The sequence below is a fragment of the Oncorhynchus tshawytscha genome, linkage group LG09 (genome assembly GCF_018296145.1).
Source record: "Oncorhynchus tshawytscha isolate Ot180627B linkage group LG09, Otsh_v2.0, whole genome shotgun sequence".
NCBI classification, from domain to species: Eukaryota; Metazoa; Chordata; class Actinopteri; order Salmoniformes; family Salmonidae; genus Oncorhynchus; species Oncorhynchus tshawytscha.
This window is the reverse complement of record NC_056437.1, coordinates 85,556,972-85,582,373: the sequence shown is the minus strand read 5'-3', so window position 1 is coordinate 85,582,373 and position 25,402 is coordinate 85,556,972. Positions and strand designations below refer to the sequence as shown.

The window sequence follows — 25,402 nt, the reverse complement described above, 5'->3', positions numbered from 1 at the left end:
TCTATTTCTGACGCAGATCACGCTGCAAGTCCTGCATCTCCTCATTTAAAAATATATATACAGTGGGGAGAACAAGTATTTGATAACCTGCAAAAAATCGTTGTTTCCTACTTACAAAGCATGTAGAGGTTGTCATTTTTAGCATAGGTACACTTCAACTGTGAGAGACGGAATCTAAAACAAAATCCAGAAGATCGTCTGCAAGTATTTGATAATCAGAAAAGCAGCTAAAATAGAAAAACCTTTGTTTGCTTACAGAGATCATACATTTCCTGCAGTTCTTGACCAGGTTTTGCACACACCCGCAGCAGGGATTTTGGCCCACTCCTCCATACAGACCTTTCTCCAGATCCTTCTGGCTTTTGGGGCTGTCGATGGGCAATACGGACTTTAGCTCCCTCCAAAGATGTTTGGGTTCAGGTCTGGAGATTGACTCCAGGACGAGATGCTCTCATTTTAGTTGCCCTGGCTGACCTGCTGGAAGACCCAGCCACAACCCATCTTCAATGCTCTTACTGAGGAAGGAGGGAGAGGTGATACATGGCCCCATCCATCCTCACTCACTCTGGCCAATTGTAAGCTGCTGCGCATGGGGGATGATTAGGTGACCATGATGGTATGAGGGACAGCATTGGGAATTTTAGCCAGGACACCAGGGTTACTACTTTGACCCCAGCTCTCTTCAGGTCATTGACCAGGTCCTGCCGTGTAGTTCTGGGATCTTTCCTCATGATGATGCCCCAGTGAGATCTTGCAGGACACCAGACCGTTTAATCTTGAACTTCTTCCATTTTCTAATAATTGCGCCAGCGGCCCTTCTCACCCTATTGTCCTGTAGCCCATCCCAGCCTTGTGCAGGTCTACAATTTTATCCCTGTGTCCTTACAATCTCTAGTCTTGGCCATTGTGGAGCAGGTTGGAGTCTTTTGATTGAGTGTAGACAGGTGTCTTTTAGAGGAAAGTTCAGTGCACTCCTACTGGCCTCCAACACCACTTCAGCAGCATCTGTGATTTTCTTGATTTTGTTTTAGATTCCGTCTCTCACAGTTCAGAACAGGGACCATGCTTTGTACCCAGGCTGTGTATCAAACCTCCCACTGCATTGTACCAGGTAAGTTGACTTTCTCATTTACAGCAACGACCTGGGGGAATAGTTACAGGGAGAGGAGAGGGATAAATGAGCCAATTGTAAGCTGGGGATGATTAGGTGACCATGTGGTATGAGGGACAGCTGGGAATTTAGCCAGGACACCAGGGTTAACACCCCTACTTACGATAAGTGCCATGGGATCTTTAATGACCTCAGAGTCAGGACACCCGTTTAACATCCCATCCAAAAGACGGCACCCTACACAGAGCAGTGTCCCCAATCACTGCCCAGGGGCATAATATTTTTTAGACCAGAGGAAAGAGTGCCTCCTACTGGCCCTCCAACACCACTTCCAGCAGCATCTGGTCTCCCATCCAGGGACCAACCAGGACCAAACCTGCTTAGCTTCAGAAGCAAGCCAGCAGTGTGATGCAGGGTGGTATGCTGCTGGCTTATAGAAGCAGGTACCCACGTGCCTTCTCCTCATTGGTTATAACCACGTGGGTGATTGAAAGACGAACTGTGTTGCCGGTCGTGGTGGTAATACTACGAAAGTTTAGATGCCAATCACCATATAAGTTCAAAGATGAAAAAGCCTGGAAGGAGGAAAGATGACTAGAAACGATTCAGTTGACCGTTTTATGTGTGGATTAATTGTCAGAGTAGAGGACCTTGTGCATTTCTGGTAAAATAACAACTCAATGTTTATATCCCAGGACAAATTAGCTAGCAACAGCAAGCTAACTAAATGGGACAAATTAGCTAGCAAGTGCAAGCTAGTTAAATTGCCATACATGTTTAATGCTTTTCGACTTGTCCCCAAATTAATGTAATTGGTTCAGAGTTTGTTTTGACATTTTAACCTGCGTTTCGTGATCACGTTTGGTGTGGGGGGACAAAATAAATGTATGCACGATGGCACACGCACAGCCGGTTTGGGTTCTGTGTCAGTGTATGTAAACTTCCAACTTCAACTGTATACAGACACAAACATACATGTAGAAAAACAAACTTACACAAAGAAACCGGTTCATCTCGACTTCGTATTCTTTCTTTCTCTGAAAAAGAGAATTGTGAAAAGTTGAGCACTTAGGACTTCTGACAGTATGTCCAAAACGTCAACATTGGAGTGAACAGTTCACCTGCTAGTGAAGTACAGACCTGCTCGCAGCGTTTCTGGTAGCCGTCCTTCTCGTTCTGTTTCAGCAGCTTCCACTGCTGGCTGCACATGACCATGCGCTCTGTACTGGGCACATCCTTCATACTGGACATCAACTCAGCACAGAACATGGAGTAACCATTCCTATAAAACACACACAGAATACACAACACGGTCACAACCCTTGTCACCATGTCCAGTTAACAATGTGATCACCCAGTGGTAAGATTAAAAGTGTGCTGGTGTGGATTAGTACTCACGGGGGTGGTTTGTCTGGCCTGCCATCAGATTTGTCCTTCAGATGTCTCTCAGCCTTGGTGAGGGTGGACTTGACGATGTCCTCGTTGCTCATGTTGAGCTCTGGGTGAGTCTCAATGAAGCCCTTCATCACCTCCTGTGGAAAACAAACAGGGTAAAAATCAATTAACCCTCTTGGAAATAGCCACGTCAGGCAGTAATTTGGCCATCTTCAGAGTCTTGTGCCTCATATTTGAGGATGCTCTCACCTCATATGCTTTGTGCATCTCCAGGGACTTGGCAATCCACTTGAGTCTCTTTTTGTCTGACAGCTGTGTCCACTGCTTCCCAAGACTGTCTTTAATGTCTTTGGTGGTCGCCTAGTAACAGATGTTATAGATTCTAGAACATATATGTTGCTTCAAGATGGACATAGTTAAACTTTAGCACGTTAGCATTGAGTGTGAACATTGTGTTTTTGTAGGTGCTAACAAATGGTCCTGAAAAGCGTAACTCACATCTGCGTGTGTTTTGAGGAAGGCCTTCTTCTCGTGACTGTACCATAGCTGCTGAGGCGTCCTGGGTTTCTCTGGCACATTAGAACCTTTCTTTGCCATGCTCTCCACCAGGTCGGGATGGTCCTCCCTATAGTCACACAGAAACCCAATGACTACTGTGAGAGAGAGAGACAGCTGCATGTGAGCTCTCACATGTTTCAACATGTTTTTTTTTACAAAAGAATAGACTTGAAGTTAGATAAACTTAGATTTTTCAGCAGGGACTAATGCAGGATGCTACCCTCCACAGCATTGTCTTCGAACCTAAAACCTAATTTTGACCAAAATTAACCGGAGAGATTAATGCTACCAAGGTTTCTTTCCAAGCTATACGGAGGGTGCTCTAGCAAATAAACAGTAGAGACCTGAGGATGCCGTCCAACCTGGAACTGTGTAGTGTTTGGTCTGATGCTATTTTGAGAAAGCCAAGAAGAAAAAAAAAAGAAAACAAATGATATTTTACTTTATGGGGACTGAATGCTGAGTTAAGGCTGCCAGGCTTGCAGGACAGACCAAATACAACTTTAATTAGCACTGAGGTGTAAGTAAAGGTGTCGAGGCCTTTGGGCCCAGCAAGTGGCAGGAATCTTTGAAGCGCCCTTTGAAGCCCCCTCCTGCTGTTCAAAGACCATTCACTGGCATTTTCTACAAGAAATCTGCCTCGAGAAATAAAGCTTCTCCCCAAATGGGTGTGACACCTACCCCCGTTTGCCTGCTGCAATGCTGGGTTAAATTCCACCTGGCGATCTGTTCTGTCTGCCCTGGCCTGTCTCCCCTGTCTGTACAGGTACCCCACCACACTCCCTCTCTCTGAGATTTCGCTCCGCCTCCAGCACACACGCACTGTTGGGGGCGAGTGACTACGAACTTAATGGCAATTTTTTTCTTGTGCATTTCTAATGACTCCTGCATGCTTTGTTATTACAAACTTTCTTTACCAAACCGTGGACAAACTGTTTGTTCCCATACTCGGAGACTCTGACTCTCTATTGGTTACACTGACTTTTGACCTTCCATCCTATTCTAACCACCTCTCGCCGGCTTTGCATTCATGTTACCTGATGAAATTGCTGTACAATAGGATCTTGTAGCCATCTGATGCACATTCAGATGTCATAAATCAGCACTGCAGAGCTCTCCTGTACTATGCCGTGCCTTGACTGTATTACTGTTGATGATATCTGGAAATGTACATGTACATACTGGCCCATCTACTGCTGCTAGCCCCAATTCTGATTTGTGCTCTGCTATCTGCTTCACTAATTTCTGCTCTTTTAAAAGCTTGGGTTTTCTGCACGTTAACACTAGAAGCTTATTACCTAAAATTGATCATTTGAAAGTATGGGTTCACAGCTCCAGATGTGTTGGTCATTACTGAGACGTGGTTAAGGAAGAGTGTTTTGAATACTGATGTTAACCTTTCTGCTTATAACCTTCCAAAAGGTGGGGGAATGGCAATCTTTTACCAAGGATCACCTTCAGTGCTCGGTTGTCTCCACCAAGTCTGTCTCCGAACAATTTGATTTGCTGGTTTTTAAGCATTAAAACTTTCAAATGGCTTTTTTGGACTGTTGCTGGGTGCTATAGTCCTCCATCCCAGCACCGGCCCTGTACCTAACTGCCCTAAGACATGCTTAAACCACCTGACCATGTCCTAAAGCAATGGGACTCCCTAAAATCTTTCTCAGATTATTACCAATCCCACAAGGTATGACTCAAACACCCCAGAAAAGGCTACTCTCCTCAATGTGATCCTCACAAATAATCCTGTTTTCTGGTGTTTTCTGCCAATGACCTTAATGAACACTGTTTTACAGCCTGTGTTCGCAATGACTGGTCAGTGAAACAACCTGTCCTGATGTGTCATAGACGCTTGCTAAAAAAACTTTAAAAATTAGCAAGTCTTCATGCTGTCCTCTAAAATGGTATATAATCTGCTTGATCCCCTGTCAGAAGTGCTTGGACCTTCTTTTTTGATATTTTCAGTGGTATTGTTAACAAACACATGAAAATGAGTAAAAACAGGTTAAGCCCCTGGTCAACCGTGATCTTGCAGTTAATCCACACTCAAAAAAGAATTGCATTAGGCGAAAGGCTCGGCACACGCATACTCAGGCTGATGGGCTCTTGTTCAGGCAAATTTGTCTCTAAGTGCACTCAGGCTATCTGGAAGGCCAAGGTTAGTTACTTTAAGGGCAGTTCTCTCTATGGGTCTAACCCAAGCTCTGGAAAACATGGAGAATAAACCCTCCTCTCTCACATGCCCATGTCCCATAATGATGATGGTATGGTTTGTTACTGACAAGAAGCATGAATGAGCTCTTTAATCACCACTTCATTAAGTCAGGATTCCTATGACTCAGCCCATGCCTCCTTGCCCGTCCAACATTTCCTCATCTCCCCACCCCTTCTAATGTGACTATCTCTGATGAGTCTCCCTTTTTTCCACTCTGCCCCCACTACAAAGTTTCTCCCTTACAGGCAGTCACGGAGTCAGAGGTGCTGAAGGAGCTCCTTAAACTTGACCCCAAAAAAAAACATCTGGGTCAGATGGTTTTCGACCCTTTCTTCTTTAGGCCTGCTGCCCCATCATCGCCAAGCCTGTCTCTCTTTCTGGAGAGGTACCCACGGTTCATCCTTTATTTAAAGGGGATATCAATCTGATCCAAACTGTTATAGGCCTATTTCTATCTTGCCCTGTTTATCAAAAGAAGTGTTGGAAAAACTATAATAATCAACTGACTGGCTTTCTTAATGTCTATAGTATTCTCTCAGGTATGCAATCTGGTTTCAGCTCAGGTTATGGATGTGTCATTGCAACCTAAAAAAAAGGTCCTCAATGATGTCACCATTGCCCTTGATTCTAAGCAATGTTGTGCTGCTATTTTTTATTGACTTGGCAAAGCTTTGATGATGGTACAGACCATTCCATTCTTGTGGGCTGGCTAAGTAGTATTGGTGTCTCTGAGGGTCTTTGGCCTGGTTTGCTAACTTCCTCTCTCAAAAAGAGTGCAGTGTATAAAGTTTTTAAATCTGCTCTCTCAGCCACTGCCTGTCACCAAGGGAGTACCCCAAGGCTCGATCCTAGGCCCCACGCTCTTCTCAATTTACATCAACAACATAGCCAGGCAGTAAAAGCTCTCATCCATTTATATGCAGATGATAGTCTTATACTCAGCTGGCCTCTCCCCCACATTTCAGGCTGTCTAAATGCTCTACAACAAAGCCTTTATTTTTTGTGAACAAGCTCTCTGAATTGGGATTAATTTTCAACGCCCGAGCGATTATTGGAGGACCAAAAAAGGCTTTTATTGGAAATCAAAAAAAAAATTAGGATTAAATTCCGGCCCCTTTTGATATATATAACACACACACAGTGGGGAGAACAATTATTTGATAACCTGCAAAACTAATGAGTGTTCCCACTTACAAAGCATGTAGGAGTCTGTAATTTTTATAAATGTACACTTGAACTGTGAGAGTCGGAGAGGTCCGTTAAGCGCAAAAATCCATGAAAAATCACATCGTATGAATTGTTGTAAGAAGTTTAAAGCATTTTGGCATGACAAAAGTATTTGATCACCTACCAACCAGTAAAAGCACTGGCTCTCACAGCTCTCACTGTTCTCCACTCAAATCTACCAAACTGGCCTGTTTGAACTCATTAGCTCATACAAGGACCTGTCCACAGACTCAATCAAGTAGACTCCAGCCTCTCCAAATGGCCAAAGACCATTGTGATGGACATGCAGGATAAAATTGTGGACTGAGGCTGGGATGAGCTACTGGACAATAGGCAAGCAGCTTGGTGAGAAGGCAACAACTGTTGGTACAGTTATTAGAAAATGGAAGAAGTTTCTTAAGATATCAATCACCCTCGGCCTGGGGCTCCATGCAAGATCTCACCTCGTGGGGCATCAAACATCATAAGGAAGGTGAGGGATCCAGCCCAGAACACACGGTAGAACTTTTGTCAATGATCTGAAGAGAGCTGGGACCACAGTCTCAAAGAAAAACCATTCGTGAAGACTCATCCCAGTCATGAATTAAAATCCTGGTGGCAGCACACGCAAGGTCCCCCTGCTCAAGCCAGCGATGTCAGGCCCATCTGGTTTGCAATGACCATCTGGATGATCCAGAGGAGGAAATGGGAGAAGGTCATGTGGTCTGATGAGACACTAGAGAGCTTTGGTCAAAACTCCGCCTGCGCCGTGTTTGGAGGAAGAAGAAGGATGAGTACAACACCAAGAACGCCATCCCAACCGTGAAGCACGTGGTGGAAACATCATTATTTGGGCATGCTTTTGCAAAGATGACAGACCTGAATGCACCGTATTGAGGAGGATGGATGGGGCCATGTATTGCGAGATCTTGGCCAACAACCTCTTTACCCCAGTAAGAGCATTGAAGATGGTTCGTGGCTGGGTCTTCCAGCATGACAACGACCCGAAACACACAGCCAGGGCACTAAGGAGTGGCTCCTTAAGAAGCAGATCTAGCCAGTCTCCAGACCTGACAAAGAAAATCTTTGGAGGGAGCTGAATAATCTGTATTGCCCAGCGACAGCCCCAAAACCTGAAGGATCTGGAGAAGGGGGGTCAAAATCCCTGCTGCAGTGTGTGCAAACCTGGTCAAGAACTACAGGAAACGTATGATCTCTGTAATTGCAAACAAAGGTTTCTGTACCAAATATTAAAAGTTCTGCTTTTCTGATGTATCAAATACTTATGTCATGCAATAAAATGCTAATTAATTACTTAAATCATACAATGTGATCTTCTGGATTTTTGTTTTAGATTCCGTCTCTCACAGTTGAAGTGGTACCTATGATAAAAATTTGACCTCTACATGCTTTGTAAGTAGGAAAACCTGCAAAATCAGCAGTGTATCAAATAATTGTTCTCCCACTGTGTGCGTTTATATATATATATATATATATATATAAAAAAAATGTAATAATGACCATTACAACAATACTGAATGAACACTTATTTTTAACTTAATACATAAATAAAATCTATTTAGTCTCAAATAAATAATGAAACATGGTCAATTTGGTTTAAATAATGCAAAAAGTGTTGGAGAAGAAAGTAAAAGTGCAATATGTGCCATGCAAAAGCTAACGTTTAAGATCCTTGCTCGAACATATGAAAGCTGGTGGTTCCTTTTAACATGTCTTCAATATTCTCAGGTAAGAAGTTTTAAGTTGTAGTTATTATAGGACTATTTCTCTCTATACCATTTGTATTTCATATACCTTTGACTATTGGATGTTCTTATAGGTACTTTAGTATTGCCAGCCTAATCTCGGGAGTTGATAGGCTTGAAGTCAAAAACAGCGCAATGCTTGAAGCACAGCAAAGAGCTGCTGGCAAATGCACGAACCTTCTGCTGCCTACCACCACTCAGTCCGACTGATCTATCAAATCATAGACTTAATTTGTAATATAATAACACAGAAATACGATGTCATAGGTCATTAACATGGTCAAATCCGGAAAACTATCATTTAGAAAACAAAATGTCATTTTTTTTCCCAGTGAAATACGGAACTGTTCCGTATTTTATCAAACGGGTGGCATCCCTAAGTCTAAATATTGCTGTTACATTGCACAACCTTCAGTGTTAAGTCATTATGTACAATTCTGGAAAATTAATGACGGTCTTTGTTAGGAAGAAATGGTCTTCACACAGTTCGCAACGAGCCAGGTGGCCCAAACTGCTGCATATACCCCGACTCTGCTTGCACAGAACGCAAGAGAAGTGACACAATTTCCATAGTTAAAAGAAATTCATGTTAGCGGGAAATATTAACTAAATATGCAGGTTTAAAAATATATACTTGTGTATTGATTTTAGAAAGGCATTGATGTTTATGGTTAGGTACACATTGGTGCAACGACAGTGCTTTTCACCGATGCGCTTGTTAAATCATCCGTTTGGCGAAAGTAGGCTGTGATTCAATGATAAATTAACAGGCACCGTATCGATTATATGCAACACAGGACAAGCTAGATAAACTAGTAATATCATCAACCATGTGTAGTTAACTAGTGATTGTTAAGATGTATTGTTTTTATAAGATAAGTTTAATGCTAGCTAGCACCTTACCTTGGCTCCTTGCTGCACTCATAACAGGTAGTCAGCCTGCCAGTCTCCTCGTGGAGGGCAATGTAATCGGCCAATATCGGTGTCCAAAAATGCATATTACCGATTGTTATGAAAACTTGAAAATCTGCCTAATTAAATCGAGTAAACCTCTACTCTCTACCTTTGTTTTGGAGGTGTTCAGAACAAGGTCATGTGTGGGTTTGGTAAGAAGAATGTACTCTTCCCACAGGTATTATTGCTACCTCTAAGGGGTTTAGAGCTTGAGGTAGTCACCTCATACGAGTACTTGGGAGTATGGCTAGATGATACACTGTCCTTATCGCAGCACATATCAAATCTGCAGGCTGGCTTCCTCGATCATAATCGGTATGAGAGATCACCCCTCTTTCGCACCCAACTGCCAAACTAACCCCTATTCAGGGACTATGCTAGATCAAGGTATGGGTGCGCTCGAGGCGGCTAGATGTATTTTTTTATCATTCAGCCATCAGATTTGCCACCAATGCTCCTTATTTAACTAGGCAAGTCAGTTATGAACAAATTCTTATTTACAATGACGGCCTAGGAGCAGTGGAGTTAACTGCCTTGTTCAGGGGCAGAGCGACAGATTTTTACCTTGTCAGCTCAGGGATTGATCTCCAACCTTTACGGTTACTAGCCCAACGCTCTAACCACTAGTCTGCAACTTCCCCAACACCACTTTCCATTCATTTGTATAGCAGACCCACATGCCGAGATTGAGTCGAAGGCTCTTTTGAAATCAACATGGTATGAAGACTTTGCCTTTGTTTTGGTTTGTTTGTTTTGTCAATTAGGGTGTGCAGGGTGAATACGTGGTCTGTCGTACGATAATAATGGTAAGAAGCCAATTTGACATTTGCTCAGTACATTGTTTTCACTGAGGAAATGTACGAGTCTGCTGTTAATGATAACGCAGATGATTTCCCCAAGGTTTCTGTTGATGCATATCCCATGGTAGTTATTGGGGTGAAATTTGTCTCCACTTATGTGGATTGGGGTGATCAGTAGAACACATCACTGCACTCTATACTCCTTTGTAAACTGGTCATCTCTGTATACCCAACGCAAGACCCACTGGTTGATGCTTATTTATAAAACCCTCTTAAGCCTCACTCCCCCTATCTGAGATATCTACTGCAGCCCTCATCCTCCACATACAACACCCGTTCTGCCAGTCACATTCTGTTAAAGGTCCCCAAAGAACACACATCCTTGGGTTGCTCCTCTTCTCAGTTCACTGCAACTAGCGACTGGAACGAGCTGCAGCAAACACTTAAATTGGACAGTTTATTCTCAAACTCTTCATTCAAAGACTCAATCACAGACACTCTTACTGACAGTTGTGGCTGCTTTGTGTGATGTATTATTGTCTCTACCTTCATGCCATTCGCACTGTTGTCGGTGCCCAATAATGTTTGTACCATGTTGTTATAATGTTGTGTTGCTGCCTTGCTATGTTGTGGTCTTAGGTCTCTCTTTATGTAGTGTTATTTCGTGTCGTGATGTGTGTTTTGTCCTATATTTATATTTTATTTTTAATCCCAGCAGGAGGCCTTTTGCCTTTTGGTAGGCCGTCATTGTAAATAAGAATTTGTTCTTGACTGACTTTCCTAGTTAAATAAAGGTTAAATAAAAATAAACATACTCATCGAGCAAATTAAAACACATTCAACACAATGGAGAAATCCCCCCTTCAAATATAGATTTACTCCAGTTGCAGATAACCTAAATTTGAACCTTACCTGAACTTTGACATGCTGTGCCCAAACGTTTCTTTGTCTTTCTGGAAGTCTTCTAGATATTTTTTCTGTTGTCAAAAAAAAACAAGTCAGTCGACCATGAGCAACGTCAGCAAATTACTTAGTTCAAATAAATTGTATCTACCAGGGAGAACATATTTACCCCCCATCCCAAACGTCACTATATCCCTCCCTTTAATTGCATCTCTTCCTTTCCTTCCCACACTCTCCCTGCTTCTGACCTTCTTTTTGTCAGGCAGCCCTCTGTACTTCATGGAGAGGATCTTGGTGAGGTCTAGGTTGCTCATCTCAGGGTGCAGCTTGGCATACTTGGCCCTCTTCTCAATGAAGAAGCGGAAATATGGCGTCAGGGGCTTTTTAGGGAAATCTGGATGCTTCTGTTCAGTGAAAAATAAAAAATAAGAACATTTGAAAAAAATAATACCAAATAGGAGTAAAATTACACACAAAAAGACAGTCAAATCAGTCATCAGATGACTGAATTTGCTAAGAAAATAATGTGTCACCTGTGAAAGTATCAACTGATAGTGTCTATCATAAAAAGAGGATATGCAGCTCACCTTCAGCTTCTTGCCCTTATAAGGGTTCTTGATGAAGTCTTGGGCATCAAAAATCAGCTCTGTTAATGTGCGAAATTTACGGATCTGAACCAAAGACACAGAACAACAACATAAAACACATTGCAAAGGCAAGATGCAGTATGTATATATTGAACTGACAAGAGTTGGAAATCCACTTTTATTCTCAAATACACCAGTTCACAGTATAGCATGAGAGACATGGCGTACCACTTTGGAGACCTCGTTCCACTTCTGTTTGCACATCTCTCCTGTGAATGAGTTGAAGGCCACCTTCTCCCAGTCCAGATGGGACTCCGACGTCTTGTACTTGGCCAGGTCCTTCTGGGGAAGATTTACTTTCATGGCCTCCAGCAGATTCAGAAGGTCGTCCTGCGTCCACACTATAGCCACACAAGGACACACACATCAGCGTGTCTGTCCTGCAACCATTATCCTGGCATTATCCTTAAATCATGAATCTCTACATTTTGCACAATAATCTGAAGGGGATGGAAGGAAGAAGCTCCATGTTGTGACTATATCTCACCTTGATTGACTACTAGGATCTCACGTTGATTGACTATGATCTCACCTTGGTCTTTAGTGGACGAGTCCATTTCTCCATTCATCTGTACTTTCTTTAACCTGCACATAAACAAAACAGATAGCAATAAAACACTATCCCTTTCTTTTAAATGGCTGTGAATAATATACAAGGTGCAGTGAGTCATTGTTAATCTTACCAACAATTTACTCTCACTACTGTGCCAGCAAAAAAAATCTACACAGTATACATAATAGTTACCTATGCATACACCTAATGCATGCAAATGTGAGAAAGTAACAGAAAACTACTTTGGCCAATGCTATACCTTGTGATATTAGGAAATAAGTTGAAAAAAATAATGCTTGGAGGTTAAACACATTTGAAATGGCATAGGTTAGAGGTTAAAAATGTATATCATTCTACTAGTATATCGACTTGCACATTAAAATAAGTGTGTAAAATGTGATACTGAAAACAAGATTTATTGGACAGAGATTATTCGACTGATTTTAATCATTCCAAACATGCTATTAGGTAAGAAATTCCAGCCTTTTAAAATCCTGGAAATTAAAATCGACCTCGACATGATGGTTATTAATGTTTATTACACCGCCCCTAAACGTTTACGCTACACGGTGAGACAGGCTATAGCTTGTGACGGTTTCACATCTCAAATAACTCCGCAGAAGGCTACGACTGGTAATGTTCTTTATGTCGATTTGGAAAATAGGCTAGCTTATTCTCCATTAAAGTAGCAACTTATTTTGCTTTCTGTCGACCATGTCTTCTGTCGGTCGGTAATGGAGGATTTTCCCGGAGTGGTGGTGGGGAGGTTCCACAGAAGGAGGAAGCGAACGTTTAGAGGCAGCTGTAGGCAACCAGCTGACTATGGACGGGAGATCTGCTTTCGGTCTCCAACGAAGGGGAATGGTGGCCAGGGAACATTACTACCAAATGAACCACTCGACAAAGCCACACTACCAACATTGAGCTGGAATTGAAACCTGCCTCCGCCTTGAATCTCTATCGGCCGACTCTTGTGAGGGGCCAAAAAGGGATACATATTACGCTTTATAATAAATTAAATTGTTGGGCATAGCCCTCAGAGACCCGTTTCTATGCTTTAATCGTTTTAGTATCGACGCGGGCAACCATAATCAAACCGAAAAAGACTCGGAAAAGCAGGACATTCTTGCGCGAGGCGTAACCGATCTCGGATATGTGAAGTCGACTCTGCAGTCAGCACCCCGCCTGTTGTTTACCCGTTCTTGGTGATATAGTACACACGAAAGAGGGATACAATTATCGCTGGTCTAATGATGCGTTTAAAACCGTGGTTGGACATAGTTAGCTAGTGTCCCAATAAATCAACGCAGTTTATGGGAAATGTAAAAGTAATATCCTGGTATGATAAGATGGTTTGGGGGGTCCACAAACTCCAACCGAGCCAACGACCGCACTACGTTGGTTCAACGCAATGGTTAGCTAGCTGCTAACTCGCTAGCTAGCTATATTATGTTAACAACCATCAGATTTCCATTAATTTACAACTATATGTTAGCCAACACGGTGGCCACCTGCGAAAATAATCTAATGACAATAATATATACATTTTAAGGTTTAAAAAAGTTATAGTAGCTAGCTACTGTAAATTTAAAATATGAAAACCACCACCAGACCAGTCAACTTTTATGCTAGCTAGCTAACGCTTGGCTAACTTCAGGGGATTCACCATGGATAATGATTTACGTTTTTATTTTGTATATACATTTACATCAATATTGCAGGTAACGTTAACTAGATAAATGTATTTGTAATTGATCGTCCAAAAGATTACGTATCGGCCTAACGTTACTAGTTTTGCATAAACCCATAGGAAAAAATCCAGTTCCAAACGACTGCGACCCGAACACTGACCTCGTCTCCATGAAGAGAATCATGTTTAGAAAATCATTCATCTCAGACAGACAAATTTACTGTTGTGTTTCTTGAAAAAACAACGATTTAAATGAACAAACTCACCGTGAAACAGTTCTATCCACCCGACTTTTCTTTCAGCTGTTGTTGAACACGGGGTAACCGGGTTTTTGTAGCCGTGTGGCGAGGATGAGTCTTAGCGAAGACTGAGGCACGAATGAAAAAAAAGGGGAAATAAATGGTAACAATCTTCGCCAATCTTCAGAATTGAAATGAGGATACATAGCAATCTATCACCATTCCTAGGAAGGTTTCAATCCGCGGTTACGGTATCAAATTTACACCACACAAGAATGAAATATTTGGCTGTCCGAGATTGCAAATGGTTCACTGGCGCGAGGTTGATCCCAGAGCCGCCATGCTACAGGCAAAGCGCGAGTCAGTTAGGATACCGACCGCACAAGCTCTCATATGGCGCACTACATGCTTAGCAAGAAATGGGGTTTAAAAAGCCTGGGTGTGCAACTAACCTGCCCCCGCACCAGGATCATAGGCAACTATAACAGTACCAAAGACTGGTTTTCGCAGGTTGGCAATGATGGTTGTCAAGCGAGATAGAGGGCGAGCCCACACGGTGATATATTAAACTGAGATCCATGATGGCTAACCAGAGAGGCGGCTGGTTCTTGTCAACAACCGCATGGAGGTCTCGGCGCGGAAATAGTCAATTTTTAGTGAAAATAAGATACATTGGTGAATTAAATTCAAATTGACGGTGGTCCATAATCACTGCAAATGTTATCAATTTACACCATATTATTTAGACCCCATAGTTCGCATTTCTACCCGTGGTAAAGGAGAGGAGATTCGGGTATGGCGACCTCGGAATGGTCTACCCTACAGCAGTCAGTGTTTTGCTAACACAAGGCATTCAAGATGAGGTGTTCTTTTTTAAAATTACTAAAGGGAGAAAATAAACCATATTGAGTTTAAATTGTTTGTGGAAATAATTTTGTTTTATATAGCTTTTTGAGCAGTCGAATTGACGGAGGTGGCTGTGAGCCTTACCTGTCTCAGCGTGAGTCGAGCTCGTTGTGGAACAAGGGTTGGGCTGAATGTTAGCCAGCACTGCGCCGCCGGTCCAGGGCACAGGCGCTCCAGTCCCTCCCGCAGAGATGGAACTTCCCCGCCTCCATCTCACTTGCTTTCTCCTTCCACTCAACGCGTAGCTCTTCGATCCGACCATTCTCTTAGCAAAGACATCCGCATTTTCGGATTCTCCCCGCTGCCGAACGCATCACCTAATAGCCATACTATTTTTCCAATATTTAGCTCGGAACCGCGGTTGCCAACCGAGGACAATGAGCGAGTGCAAATCTTTTAGACTACCGATACTTTAGTAAAAGTTATTTGTCCCAGACAGCTGCCTATATCTAAGTGGAACTTTAGTCAGCTGTTGTTAAAGTCATTTCACAAATTATAGCATAATAACTAACATTTTAATAACAATCTGCAGAGTGTTAAGGCCTATTGAACATTTTGAGAAAAAAAGTGTCATAAACATATATTCATGCCAGCGCTAACTCTGTTGACAGATTGCAAAAACGATACTGGAATTGTATTCCATGGATAGGCCTATACTTTTAGTGGTGCTCCTATTTGCAAAGTCGAGTAGCCTATTTGACGGTTTCATTTTCTCACTCATGTAATTTCTTCCAACTCCACCTTGTCAGTTTGGGGGCGTAATCCAGCCATCCAATCCAGACAGCCAGATCCAATGAAAACAAATGACTTTCCAATGAGCGCACAGCGTCGTTAAACCGCGTTGGAGTGGTGCTCCTGTGGACCAGCACTGTCAGCCCTCCTACCATTGATGAATGAAGTGATGGAATGTCTCAAATTAAGAAATGAAAGGGTTTAAAATGTCTTTAATTGGTTGGGTGAAAATCAAAACAACAGTTGTACAGTGATTCAAACACACATCAACATACAATAAACCAAATATACAGCTGTCCTTTTACACCTGTCCCTGATCAATGAAAAAATGGTGCAATAGGCCTATAGTCAGATCTTATTGCTGTGATTCATTTGTCATATTTACACATTTCTCTCCCACATCATCATTATATTGTTACAATTCATTCAGTGATTAATCAATTTTCCTATATGTATCCTCTCACCTTGCAATCCCGAAAGCATTACATCCTGAAGTAAATATGTATTTAGGTATAAGAACTGAATGAGTGACACCACTGGACACCCAAAAATAGAACTAAGATGATCTGAACTCCATACTCACAGCTTGCAACTAAACAAAACAGCAAGAACACAAGGTGATCTACATAAGACTTTCATTCAATAAGCTCACAATGAAGCATAAACCAAACTGTAACAAAGGAGAGTAATGTAACTAGGGTATACAATAGGCTACAGAACCAAGGCTAAAATAACAGTCCCATAGAAAAGCATTTTTGTGTGATTTATAATATTGCATTTATCTATTTATCTGCCTAATACTGATGGGATTATATTTTTTGGCATTATTTGGGTATTTGAGAGACAAATGTTAATTGTCATATTAATAGTGTAGAATATTAGGCAACCTGTCATTAAAAAGGTTTGAATGCTTACCCAAGACCTTCATTTTAGCTTGGCACACAAACATACCCAATTGCAATTGACGTTTCAGGACAGTTGGCTAAAAATACATTTTCCTAAAGAATATTTTAATGGCACATACTAATACATGTGTTAGCCAGTCCCTATTAAAGCATTGTTTGAGTTCACTGGATCCCCGCAGCGAAGTTGAGAAGTGAAAGGTCGTGTCCAGGTGTTCATGGCAACGGGACTCGTACATATCCTCTCCTGGCTCCTCTTCGAACTTCACCTTGCCGTCAGAGGCATCCAGCTGCAACAGGTCACACAGTCTCATTAGAGAAACACACAGTTTAGTTGAGTCACACTGATTTAGAGAGGCAGAATTTATTCTAAACCTCCTGAAATCATTTGAAAGATAGCATTTCCAATATTAATGAAACTGAACCCAATATGAAGAAAATGAATAGCGACACTGACATTCTATTGATCAACAGCTGAATGGGTATTTTGAAAATGTTCTCTGCAGATTCCATCAGTTCCATATTGTTCTCATGTGTATGTGATTTAGCTAAACCTTCTGACACTCATCGCATGACAACATAAGGTACTGGGACCAGGCTCCTACCCAAAACATATGCACGTCATTGTGATTGTAGTTAACCACAGTAAAACATTTGTGTGCCACCACATTTCATTTCCTGTCAGTGAAGAGTGTTCCAGTGATGGCCATGCGCAGGGGGATGGTGAGATGAGGACAAAGGGCAGAGCTAGGAGAAGGCACTCATCTTCACCATCCAGAGAGCTCCCCAAACACACCATCTGGATCAGAGTGAACAAGTGCATCTTCATAGTAGTTACCTGCATTAAGGAGATGAGAGAAGGAGGGTTACATAGGCAACACATTGGAGTATACTTATGTTTACTAGGCATAACTTTCACTGGGGACTGGTACATTCTGAAATAGCATTCTTGTCCCCCAGTTTCATCTTTGGAATGTGATACAAAACAAGGCAATGGTAAAAGCTTTAGACCATGGATAAGTGTAAGCCCGAGTGGGCTGTTTGGAGTGTTTATCCGATTGTATAAAAATGAAATACAAAATTAAGTCACTTCTAAAACCAAAGTTGCGCTCCTGATATTTACTATGGTGTAAAACTTGTAAGTGCAAAGGTAATTTATGATTTTTTCAGATAATTACGTTGTGATTGCCACAGTGTGTTATTGTGTAGGAATTGTCTGGTATGTTTCATAAATTAAATAATGATATAAAACAATGAAACGAAGGAGGACAATTGAAGGGGGTGAAGAGGCAACCTGCCCTTTGTGCGTGGCGTCAGCAGGATAGTATTTCCTGGGTACAATAAGCAGAAGCATTCGGTCCACATCAGATCCCACTGAGTGAGTTATACCCATGTAGAGGAAGATTCCAAACAGAGCCGTCATAGGAATCATCTTCAGGATAGGCTCAAGAGAATAGAGACACCTGGGAATAGCAGGAACAACAAACATTTCTCATACATTTTTAGGAGCTCAACACCCAGCTGTGCTGAACTTTTCTTTAGACACCCAGTGTTCTGTCTGTTCGTCGGGATCGACTACATCAGCTAAATCTCAGTAGCCTATATGAGTAACTTACCGACCATGGCGGCCACAAGCATGCCGCTGATCCTTTGCTCCAGCACCTTCTCGATCTCAGGCTTGGGTCCCTTACTCATGACAGTGAGGGCGTTGGCATGGGTGACAGAACGCACGGTGGCGGCACTCAGCCAGGGCACCCCCAAACAGGGAGCGTACCACCATGGTGACCAGGATGAGCAGGTCCAGATGGAAACCAGAGCCCTTCACCATCTTCCTCTCTGGTTTGCTCACAATCAGCCTAGAAGGAATCAGAGGTCAAACAATGAGAGGGGAGGCTTAAGGTTGTGGAGGACTATGGACATGAAGATGGATTTTACTAACGGCTGATCTGGGACTCGAGGAAGATGAGGATGAAGACCAGCAGGGCTGGCACGCAACACGCCCCATCATCCAGGCGGGGAAAGGCTTCTTCTCTCCCAAGGGGTTGATGAACCAGCCTCTGGCATTGGGGTTAGGACACCATAAGACCTTGGGCACCACAAGTTTCTGCCAGAGGACACACAAAATACATATGCTGTATTTAATCTATTACTAGACATCCCTTTTTACATGAAACAGTTTAAGGAGTAATGTGTTATACACCGAGATCACCTTTTAGTCAAGGCAACACAAACCTATGAATCACTAACCTGAGTGTAGGCATCCTCAATGGTGATATCCACAGCGATCATGAAGAAAATGGCGATGGGAACACCAAAATCTCCAATCATCCGACGAATCTGGTGACAGGGAAAACATATGTAGTGAAGGCTATCACACACAAAACACAGATGGGGCTCTCCAGCACTAAAAGACCCTATCCTGATTCATCTCTCTTCAATACTGTCCAGCAGTCGCTTTGCTCACAGACATACACTAGTCATCACTGTTGAAAACAGCTGTAGCTCTTACCGGTCCAGGGAGGAAGTGGCCATTTTTGAACTGACGGAGGAAGTATGCGATGAAGAAACACCCGAACATAAGACACATGGAAAGCAGGGCGGTGTTGGGGTAGGCCCTCTCATGTATGACCTCGTGCACTGTCTTGTTGCCATCATCATGATACTCTATGCGCTCCTTGACCACCGGGTGGAAAGGGTTGTCCAGGCTGTCGTTCAAGTGCTCATAGTTCAGAACCAGAGGGTGAGCTTTGAAGATCTGAATAACGAGAAGAAAAGTAGGTATGTAGATGAATTAGCAGCGGAGGACAGAGGGTGAAGAAGGAAAGGAGAAAGACAGTTATAGAGTTTATTTTTGTATTTACAGTTGAGGTAATAAAAAGTGCCAGGATGGTACAGATGGATGCTAAATGTTGTGGGATGGGTGTGAGGAGATGAGGTGGAGTGATGTGTGGTACTGTTACCCAGAAGACTTGAAGGTCGAAATGAATCAGAAGATAAGGGGAGATAAGGATGGAGAAGATCTGCGTGAGACGGGAGATGGTGTCAGAGCCACCAGCCGCCTCACAGCCACAGTAGCCACGATGATCGCAGCCACAAGGCCAGCGAATCTGACTTTGAAATGTGCTCAATCTCCTGGGACTTGGGGAACTAGACAATGGGATTTTATAAAAATAAGTTGTTTATGTTAATGATGTACTTGCATTGTAACTTTGAAATTTATAGTTATAATTAATAGCCAATGCAAATCATGTCTAATATGATTGACATCCTGAGGACATGAAGCAGTGATGGCTCAGCATACTGTCATCAGGGGTCAGAGCTAGGGCTCACTGAGCTGTTATGTGAAAGTGCTATGATACATACCGCAAAGAAGGCCTCCTCAAACACCAGCAGTGGCCCAGAGAAGCCAATGACCAGTGTAGGCTGGGCTGCGATGAAGGCGAAGATGATGCCCTGGACGCAGGTGGAGATCATCAGCTCAGACACGCCCATCATGTGCTCCGTCTTATCAGCTGGAGGCAGAGGTCAGGGGGATGAAGGTCATGATTATAACCGCTGTTATGTAGGCCTACCCACAAATCCCATATAGAGTCAGCAGTGCTCCTGTCCTCTTTGATACTAGGTGGGTCCCTCCTTCAGACATGAACTCACCCAGCAGGCCTCCGAAGGTGATGGCAGGGGACAGGGCAGCGAAGTAGATGAAGATGACAGCAGCCAGGACCTGGGGGTCGAGGGCATCTGTGAAGTCACTGATGTAATGGCGGTACCGCCGCTTCATGTCCTTTATCATCCCGCCGAAGGGAATGCCTGTCCGGGCCAGCGGGTCTTCTCTTGGCTCCTCATCGGCCTCATCAGCTGGATACAAAAACAAAATAAATAATCACTCAAAATGAGCACAGACAGAGCAAGTGTTTTGGATGGGTTTAGACTAGAATCTCCAGAATCTCTGCACGTCAATTTTATTTGGAAAATCATATTAGAAGGAAATGTAGGCCAAATGTAAACAATCCCTAATTTGGAAATTGAATATACAAGTTATATATAGATTTAGATTAGTTGTAACTACAGGGTTAGTCTGTGTAACTACAGGGTTAGTCCGTGTGACTGACCTTTGGCCCCGCCACCAAATATGATTCGGGTGTCAGAGGGGCGGAGTCTGTCCTTCAGCATTTTCTTCTGGAAGTCAATGATTGGCTGGAGCATGCCCTCGTCCTGGATCTCAGTGGGCGGGATGACGATGCTGCAGTCCATAAAATCAGCGATGGCATTGGTCAATTCCTTGTTAGTCTGGGCTAGGTAAGCCTCCAGACTAAAAGACCATGGGACCGGAGACATGGGGAGAGCATAGTTGGCTATTGTAAAACACTGAAAAAGATTCATCTAGATACTATGAAGCATCTCCTCATTCTTCCCCTCCCCCTTAGCTCTTTGGCCTTAATAAGTCTCATCCCTCCTTTCCACTCCTATTTTCTCACCCAATCAGCCATAAGAATGGCCATGGCGGCCACTCTCATGGTAATCCACTCCTCCATGGCTGGGGCCCACCAGCACAAAGACGAAGCGCACCGGCACAGGGGCTCCAGGGGACCCCCTCTATCCCTCCCTGAGTCCCCAGCCTGACGAAGGCCACGGCCCGAAACTTCTCCAGAGAGTCCATGCCCCTGGAACAAACACACACACATAGAGTTTAGATTACAGTCTCCATATTCTTTAGAATAAATGGTTGAATAGGCAAATCAGGCAGAGTATCCAGTTGGGCTCCCGAAAGTGAGCGGTTTAAGGCACAGCATCTCAGTACTAGGGTGCCACTACAGATACCCTGTTCGATTTTCAGGCGGTATCACAACAGGCCGTGATTGGGAGTCCCATAGGTGGCGCACAATTGGCCCAGCGTCGTCCGGTCATCTGTGTAGTACGCCATTGTAAATAAGAATTTGTTCTTAACTGACTTGCCTAGTTAAATAAAAATAAATGTAAAAAGTTGGTGGTAGAGTTGTATTTCACTTTTCACACACGACTTACCTGAGAGGACAATGGAGTGCTTCCACACTATCAGTTGTATCTCTCTGAAAAGCGAAGGGAGGAAGGTCAGTTAGTGATATCGAGAGAAAGATAGATTTATCAAAGAAAGAGGAAGAGAGGTTGAATGAAGTCATGAAGTGCTGGAATGATATTTAGATTTAGCGGTGGGATAGAGATCCTAAGCCTAGTGTTACCTGTTGGTGGACAGAGAAGGTCTGCATTTCGATGTCTCCTCCCAGGGGGTTGAGCTACAGCTCCTCAGACTGACTGCGTCTCTGGGCAGTAGAGCCCTCAACAGGCCATCTCTATCAGTGGCACGGATCTCACCCTTGCTCAGCAATTCATCCACCACCTTCTCAGCCACAGCAGACAGACTGCTGGCTTGCAGGTCCAGAATGATCGCACCTGAACACACAGACAGAGTTTTGGGATAGGTCAAACATGGCCTGTTGCTGCCTGCCATCTATTTTTGGAAATACAGTTTCATGTGGTGGCTCTGAGAAAAGATTCAATTGCTAATAACCTCGTGAAATTATCCAGATTACGTCAAGAAATTATTTTAGATTGAGTGATAAACACAGTGAATTTGTTCCAGATAGTCACCTGTGCTCATGATCTTGCGAAGCTGGATCAGACTCTTGAAGGTGAGGTAGGAGACGTGGGAGGGGCCCCACTTGCCCGTTGCTGGGTTCAAATTCTCCTCATAGCCCACCCAGCGGCCAGTCTCCTGCCAGCTGTTGCCCATGAGCTCATTCAGCTCCACATAGGCCTGAGACACACACACACACACAACATCATGCTCAGGTTCAAAATGGCAACTTCCTTGTCAATATACTAGATATCCGTTTATTTGAAACTATACCCCAAATGGGGCTTACCTGAGCATCCCCTCTGGTGTTGGCGTTGGTGTTCAGGTTCAGATAGGCTGAAATACAGAGAGGTAGTGTTCAGTCCTAGCACTTCATTGGAGGTGTACTTGTGTAGGAGAGACATACAGAGGGGAGTAGAGAGAATGTGTTGATGGGCGTTTAGTGCTCACCCTCTGGGTCGGTGTGAATGACGATGTTCTGGATGGCCTGGTTGCTGTCCTCTTCCTGCCTGCTCTGCTCCAGGTCATAGTTGCCACTGTGGCCCGGTGGGGTCCTGGGGAGGAAGGGGTAGGGGGGTGAACCCGGTTAGTGAGGGGGGGGGGGCACGAGACGCAGGTGTGCTGCTCCTCAACACCTGTCCATGTCTCACCAGATCTTACAGACAACAGGCCAGGTTGTGCTCCTATCTTTCATGAAGTACCTGCAGCTCCTGGTGTTTGGTGTTCTGGCCAAGAGGGACAGCAAAAGCCTGTATGACGTCTGTATATTCTGTAGGCTCAGAATCATTCGCTGGTTGTGTTACCAGAGATTGGTGACTTCAGTGAGAGACTTGGACAAGCTCTGCAATATCAGTGCTGCCTTCTCAGATAAGGACATCATGCTGGCTTAGACCAGTGGGGGGTGGTGTTGTATAATCATGTACAGTAGGCCTACTTCTGATCACTCTCACTGACAATCTGGACAACCACATGATGTAGCTGCATTCACAATATCTTGTTTTAGATCCCTTCACCCATTCATTTAATTCCTTCTAATATTGTTCAGGTTGGACTTCTTGTATGAGGAAATGCTAATTAGACTTAAAAATGAACTTTTAAGAGAGGAGAGCACTCACGGTCTGGTCGGAGATGGGAAAGCAGAGTCACTCTCCTCCTCAGAGGACATGACATCCTGGATGGAATCAGAGAGGGGGAGGGGGGGGTCAGAGTAAAATAAGTGAATAAAATGTACAAATACTTTGAATTGACATTCCATTTACATCCCATTCACTGCATTAGTGCAATAACAGTGTGTTTTATCCACACACTCTCCAAAAGACAGGTCGTTTCTCCATTGGAGTGTGTCAGTGCTTGCTTCGTCTGTCCCTTAAACTTTCAGCAACGTTTGTACATACCCTGTAATGTGAATGCACATTGACATAAATGAATAAGCACAAACAGACTAGGGTAGACACATGAAATACAGACATGCATTTGACACTGTACACCATTGAAATGAATAATCTCTTACAAGAGTAACCTGGCCAAAAAAGCAAAACACTACAGTTTAAAAGATAAATGTACACATTGAGCAACAACATGGTTTAGGGAAGTGTCGTGCAACTAAGGGTCAAAACACTGACAGCCCCTCACTTCATTTTATATCATGTGTTGACCCTTGGAGGAGCTCTTGTAAATTCCAGGACTTCTTGAAGCTTGTTCGAAATGGAAGGGGCAGAGAACCCTCCCCGGATTTTGTGTTAAATGCTCTACAACAAAGCTTTCTTACTGTCAACAAGCTTTCTCTACCCTTAACCTTGTTCTGAACACCTCCAAAACAAAGGTCATGTGGTTCGGTAAGAAGAATGCCCCTCTTCCCACAAGTGTGATTACTACCTCTGAGGGTTTAGATCTTGAGGTATTCACCTCATACAAGTACTTGGGAGTATGGCACTGTACACTGTTTCTTTCAGCACATATCAAATATGCAGGCTAAAGTTAAATCTAGACTTGATTTCCTCTATCATAATCACTCCTCTTTCACCCCAGCTGCCAAACTAACCCTGATTCAGATGACCATCCTACCCATTCTAGATTACAGAGACATCATTTATAGATTGGCAGGTCAGGGTGCTCTCAGAGGCTAGATGTTCTTTACCATTCGGCCATCAGATTTGCCACCAATGCTCCTTATAGGACACATCACTGCACTTTATACTCCTCTTTAAACTGGTCATCTCTGTATACCGTCGCAAGACCCACTGGTTGATGCTTATTTATCAAACCCTCTTAGGCCTCACTCCCCCTATCTGAGATATTTACTGCAGCCCTCATTCTCTCCACATACAACACCCATTCTGCCAGTCACATTCTGTTAAAGGTCCCCAAAGCACACACATCCCTGGGTCGCTCCTCTTTTCAGTTCGCTGCAGCTAGCGACTGGAACGAGCTGCAACAAACACTCAAACTGGACAGTTTATCTCAATCTCTTCATTCGAAGACTCAATCATGGACACTCTTACTGACAGTTGTGGCTGCTTTGTATGATGTATTGTTGTCTCTACCTTCTTGACCTTTGTTCTGTTGTCTGTGCCCAATAATGTTTCTACCATGTTTTTGTGCTGCTACCATGTTGTATTGCTACCATGTTGTTGTCATGTTATGTTGCTACCATGCTGTGTTGTCATGTTTTGCTGCCTTGTTATGTTGTTGTCTTAGGTCTCTCTTTATGTAGGGTTGTGTCTCTCGTTGTGATGCGTGTTATGTCCTATATTTATATTGTATTTCTATTTATTTTTTATCCCAGGCCCCGTCCCCGCAGGAGGCCTTTTGCCTTTTGGTAGGCCGTCATTGTAAGTAACATTTTGTTCTTAACTGACTTGCCTAGTTAAATAAAGGTTCAATAAAAAATATTTTAAAAAACAATGAACCTTTTTCCCCCAGCTCTGTACGGGCCTAAGGCACAGTCAACAATGCACATGTGAGCGCAGGCGATAGTTGTCATTTTTCTGCTGGACAATGTAGGTACACAGGTGAAAAGGGACCTGTCTCAGTATGGCCTTATCAATATAAACATACCAATGACTTAGTCTCCGAAGAGCTAAAGAATGCCAGCCCGCTCTCATATAGAGGGGGGATATTAGGGGATTCCCTCTAATGTCACAATCAATGGTTCAACAGTGACATCAAATAAGACCTTGCTCTAGTCTGGACCTCTCAGCTCTATCTTGACCAT

The 25,402-nt window shown here is 43.3% G+C and overlaps 1 protein-coding gene and 1 pseudogene across 1 annotated transcript in view; both read right to left on the bottom strand.

Annotated features, from left to right (window-relative positions):
• Positions 1-14,105, bottom strand: part of LOC121847264 (nucleolar transcription factor 1-like) — an 18,439-nt gene extending 4,334 nt beyond the window's left edge. Inside the window, exons 1-11 of the mRNA XM_042327834.1 lie at positions 14,065-14,105; positions 12,088-12,140; positions 11,724-11,896; positions 11,496-11,579; positions 11,157-11,312; positions 10,918-10,982; positions 3,005-3,131; positions 2,756-2,866; positions 2,510-2,643; positions 2,252-2,393; positions 2,107-2,148 (exon numbers count right to left, since the gene is read on the bottom strand). Coding sequence (XP_042183768.1) covers positions 2,107-2,148; positions 2,252-2,393; positions 2,510-2,643; positions 2,756-2,866; positions 3,005-3,131; positions 10,918-10,982; positions 11,157-11,312; positions 11,496-11,579; positions 11,724-11,896; positions 12,088-12,124 — 1,071 coding nt within the window. The 5' untranslated portion in view covers positions 12,125-12,140; positions 14,065-14,105. The remainder of the gene's footprint in view (positions 1-2,106; positions 2,149-2,251; positions 2,394-2,509; positions 2,644-2,755; positions 2,867-3,004; positions 3,132-10,917; positions 10,983-11,156; positions 11,313-11,495; positions 11,580-11,723; positions 11,897-12,087; positions 12,141-14,064) is intronic.
• On the bottom strand, positions 14,077-25,402 carry LOC121847297 (annotated as a pseudogene).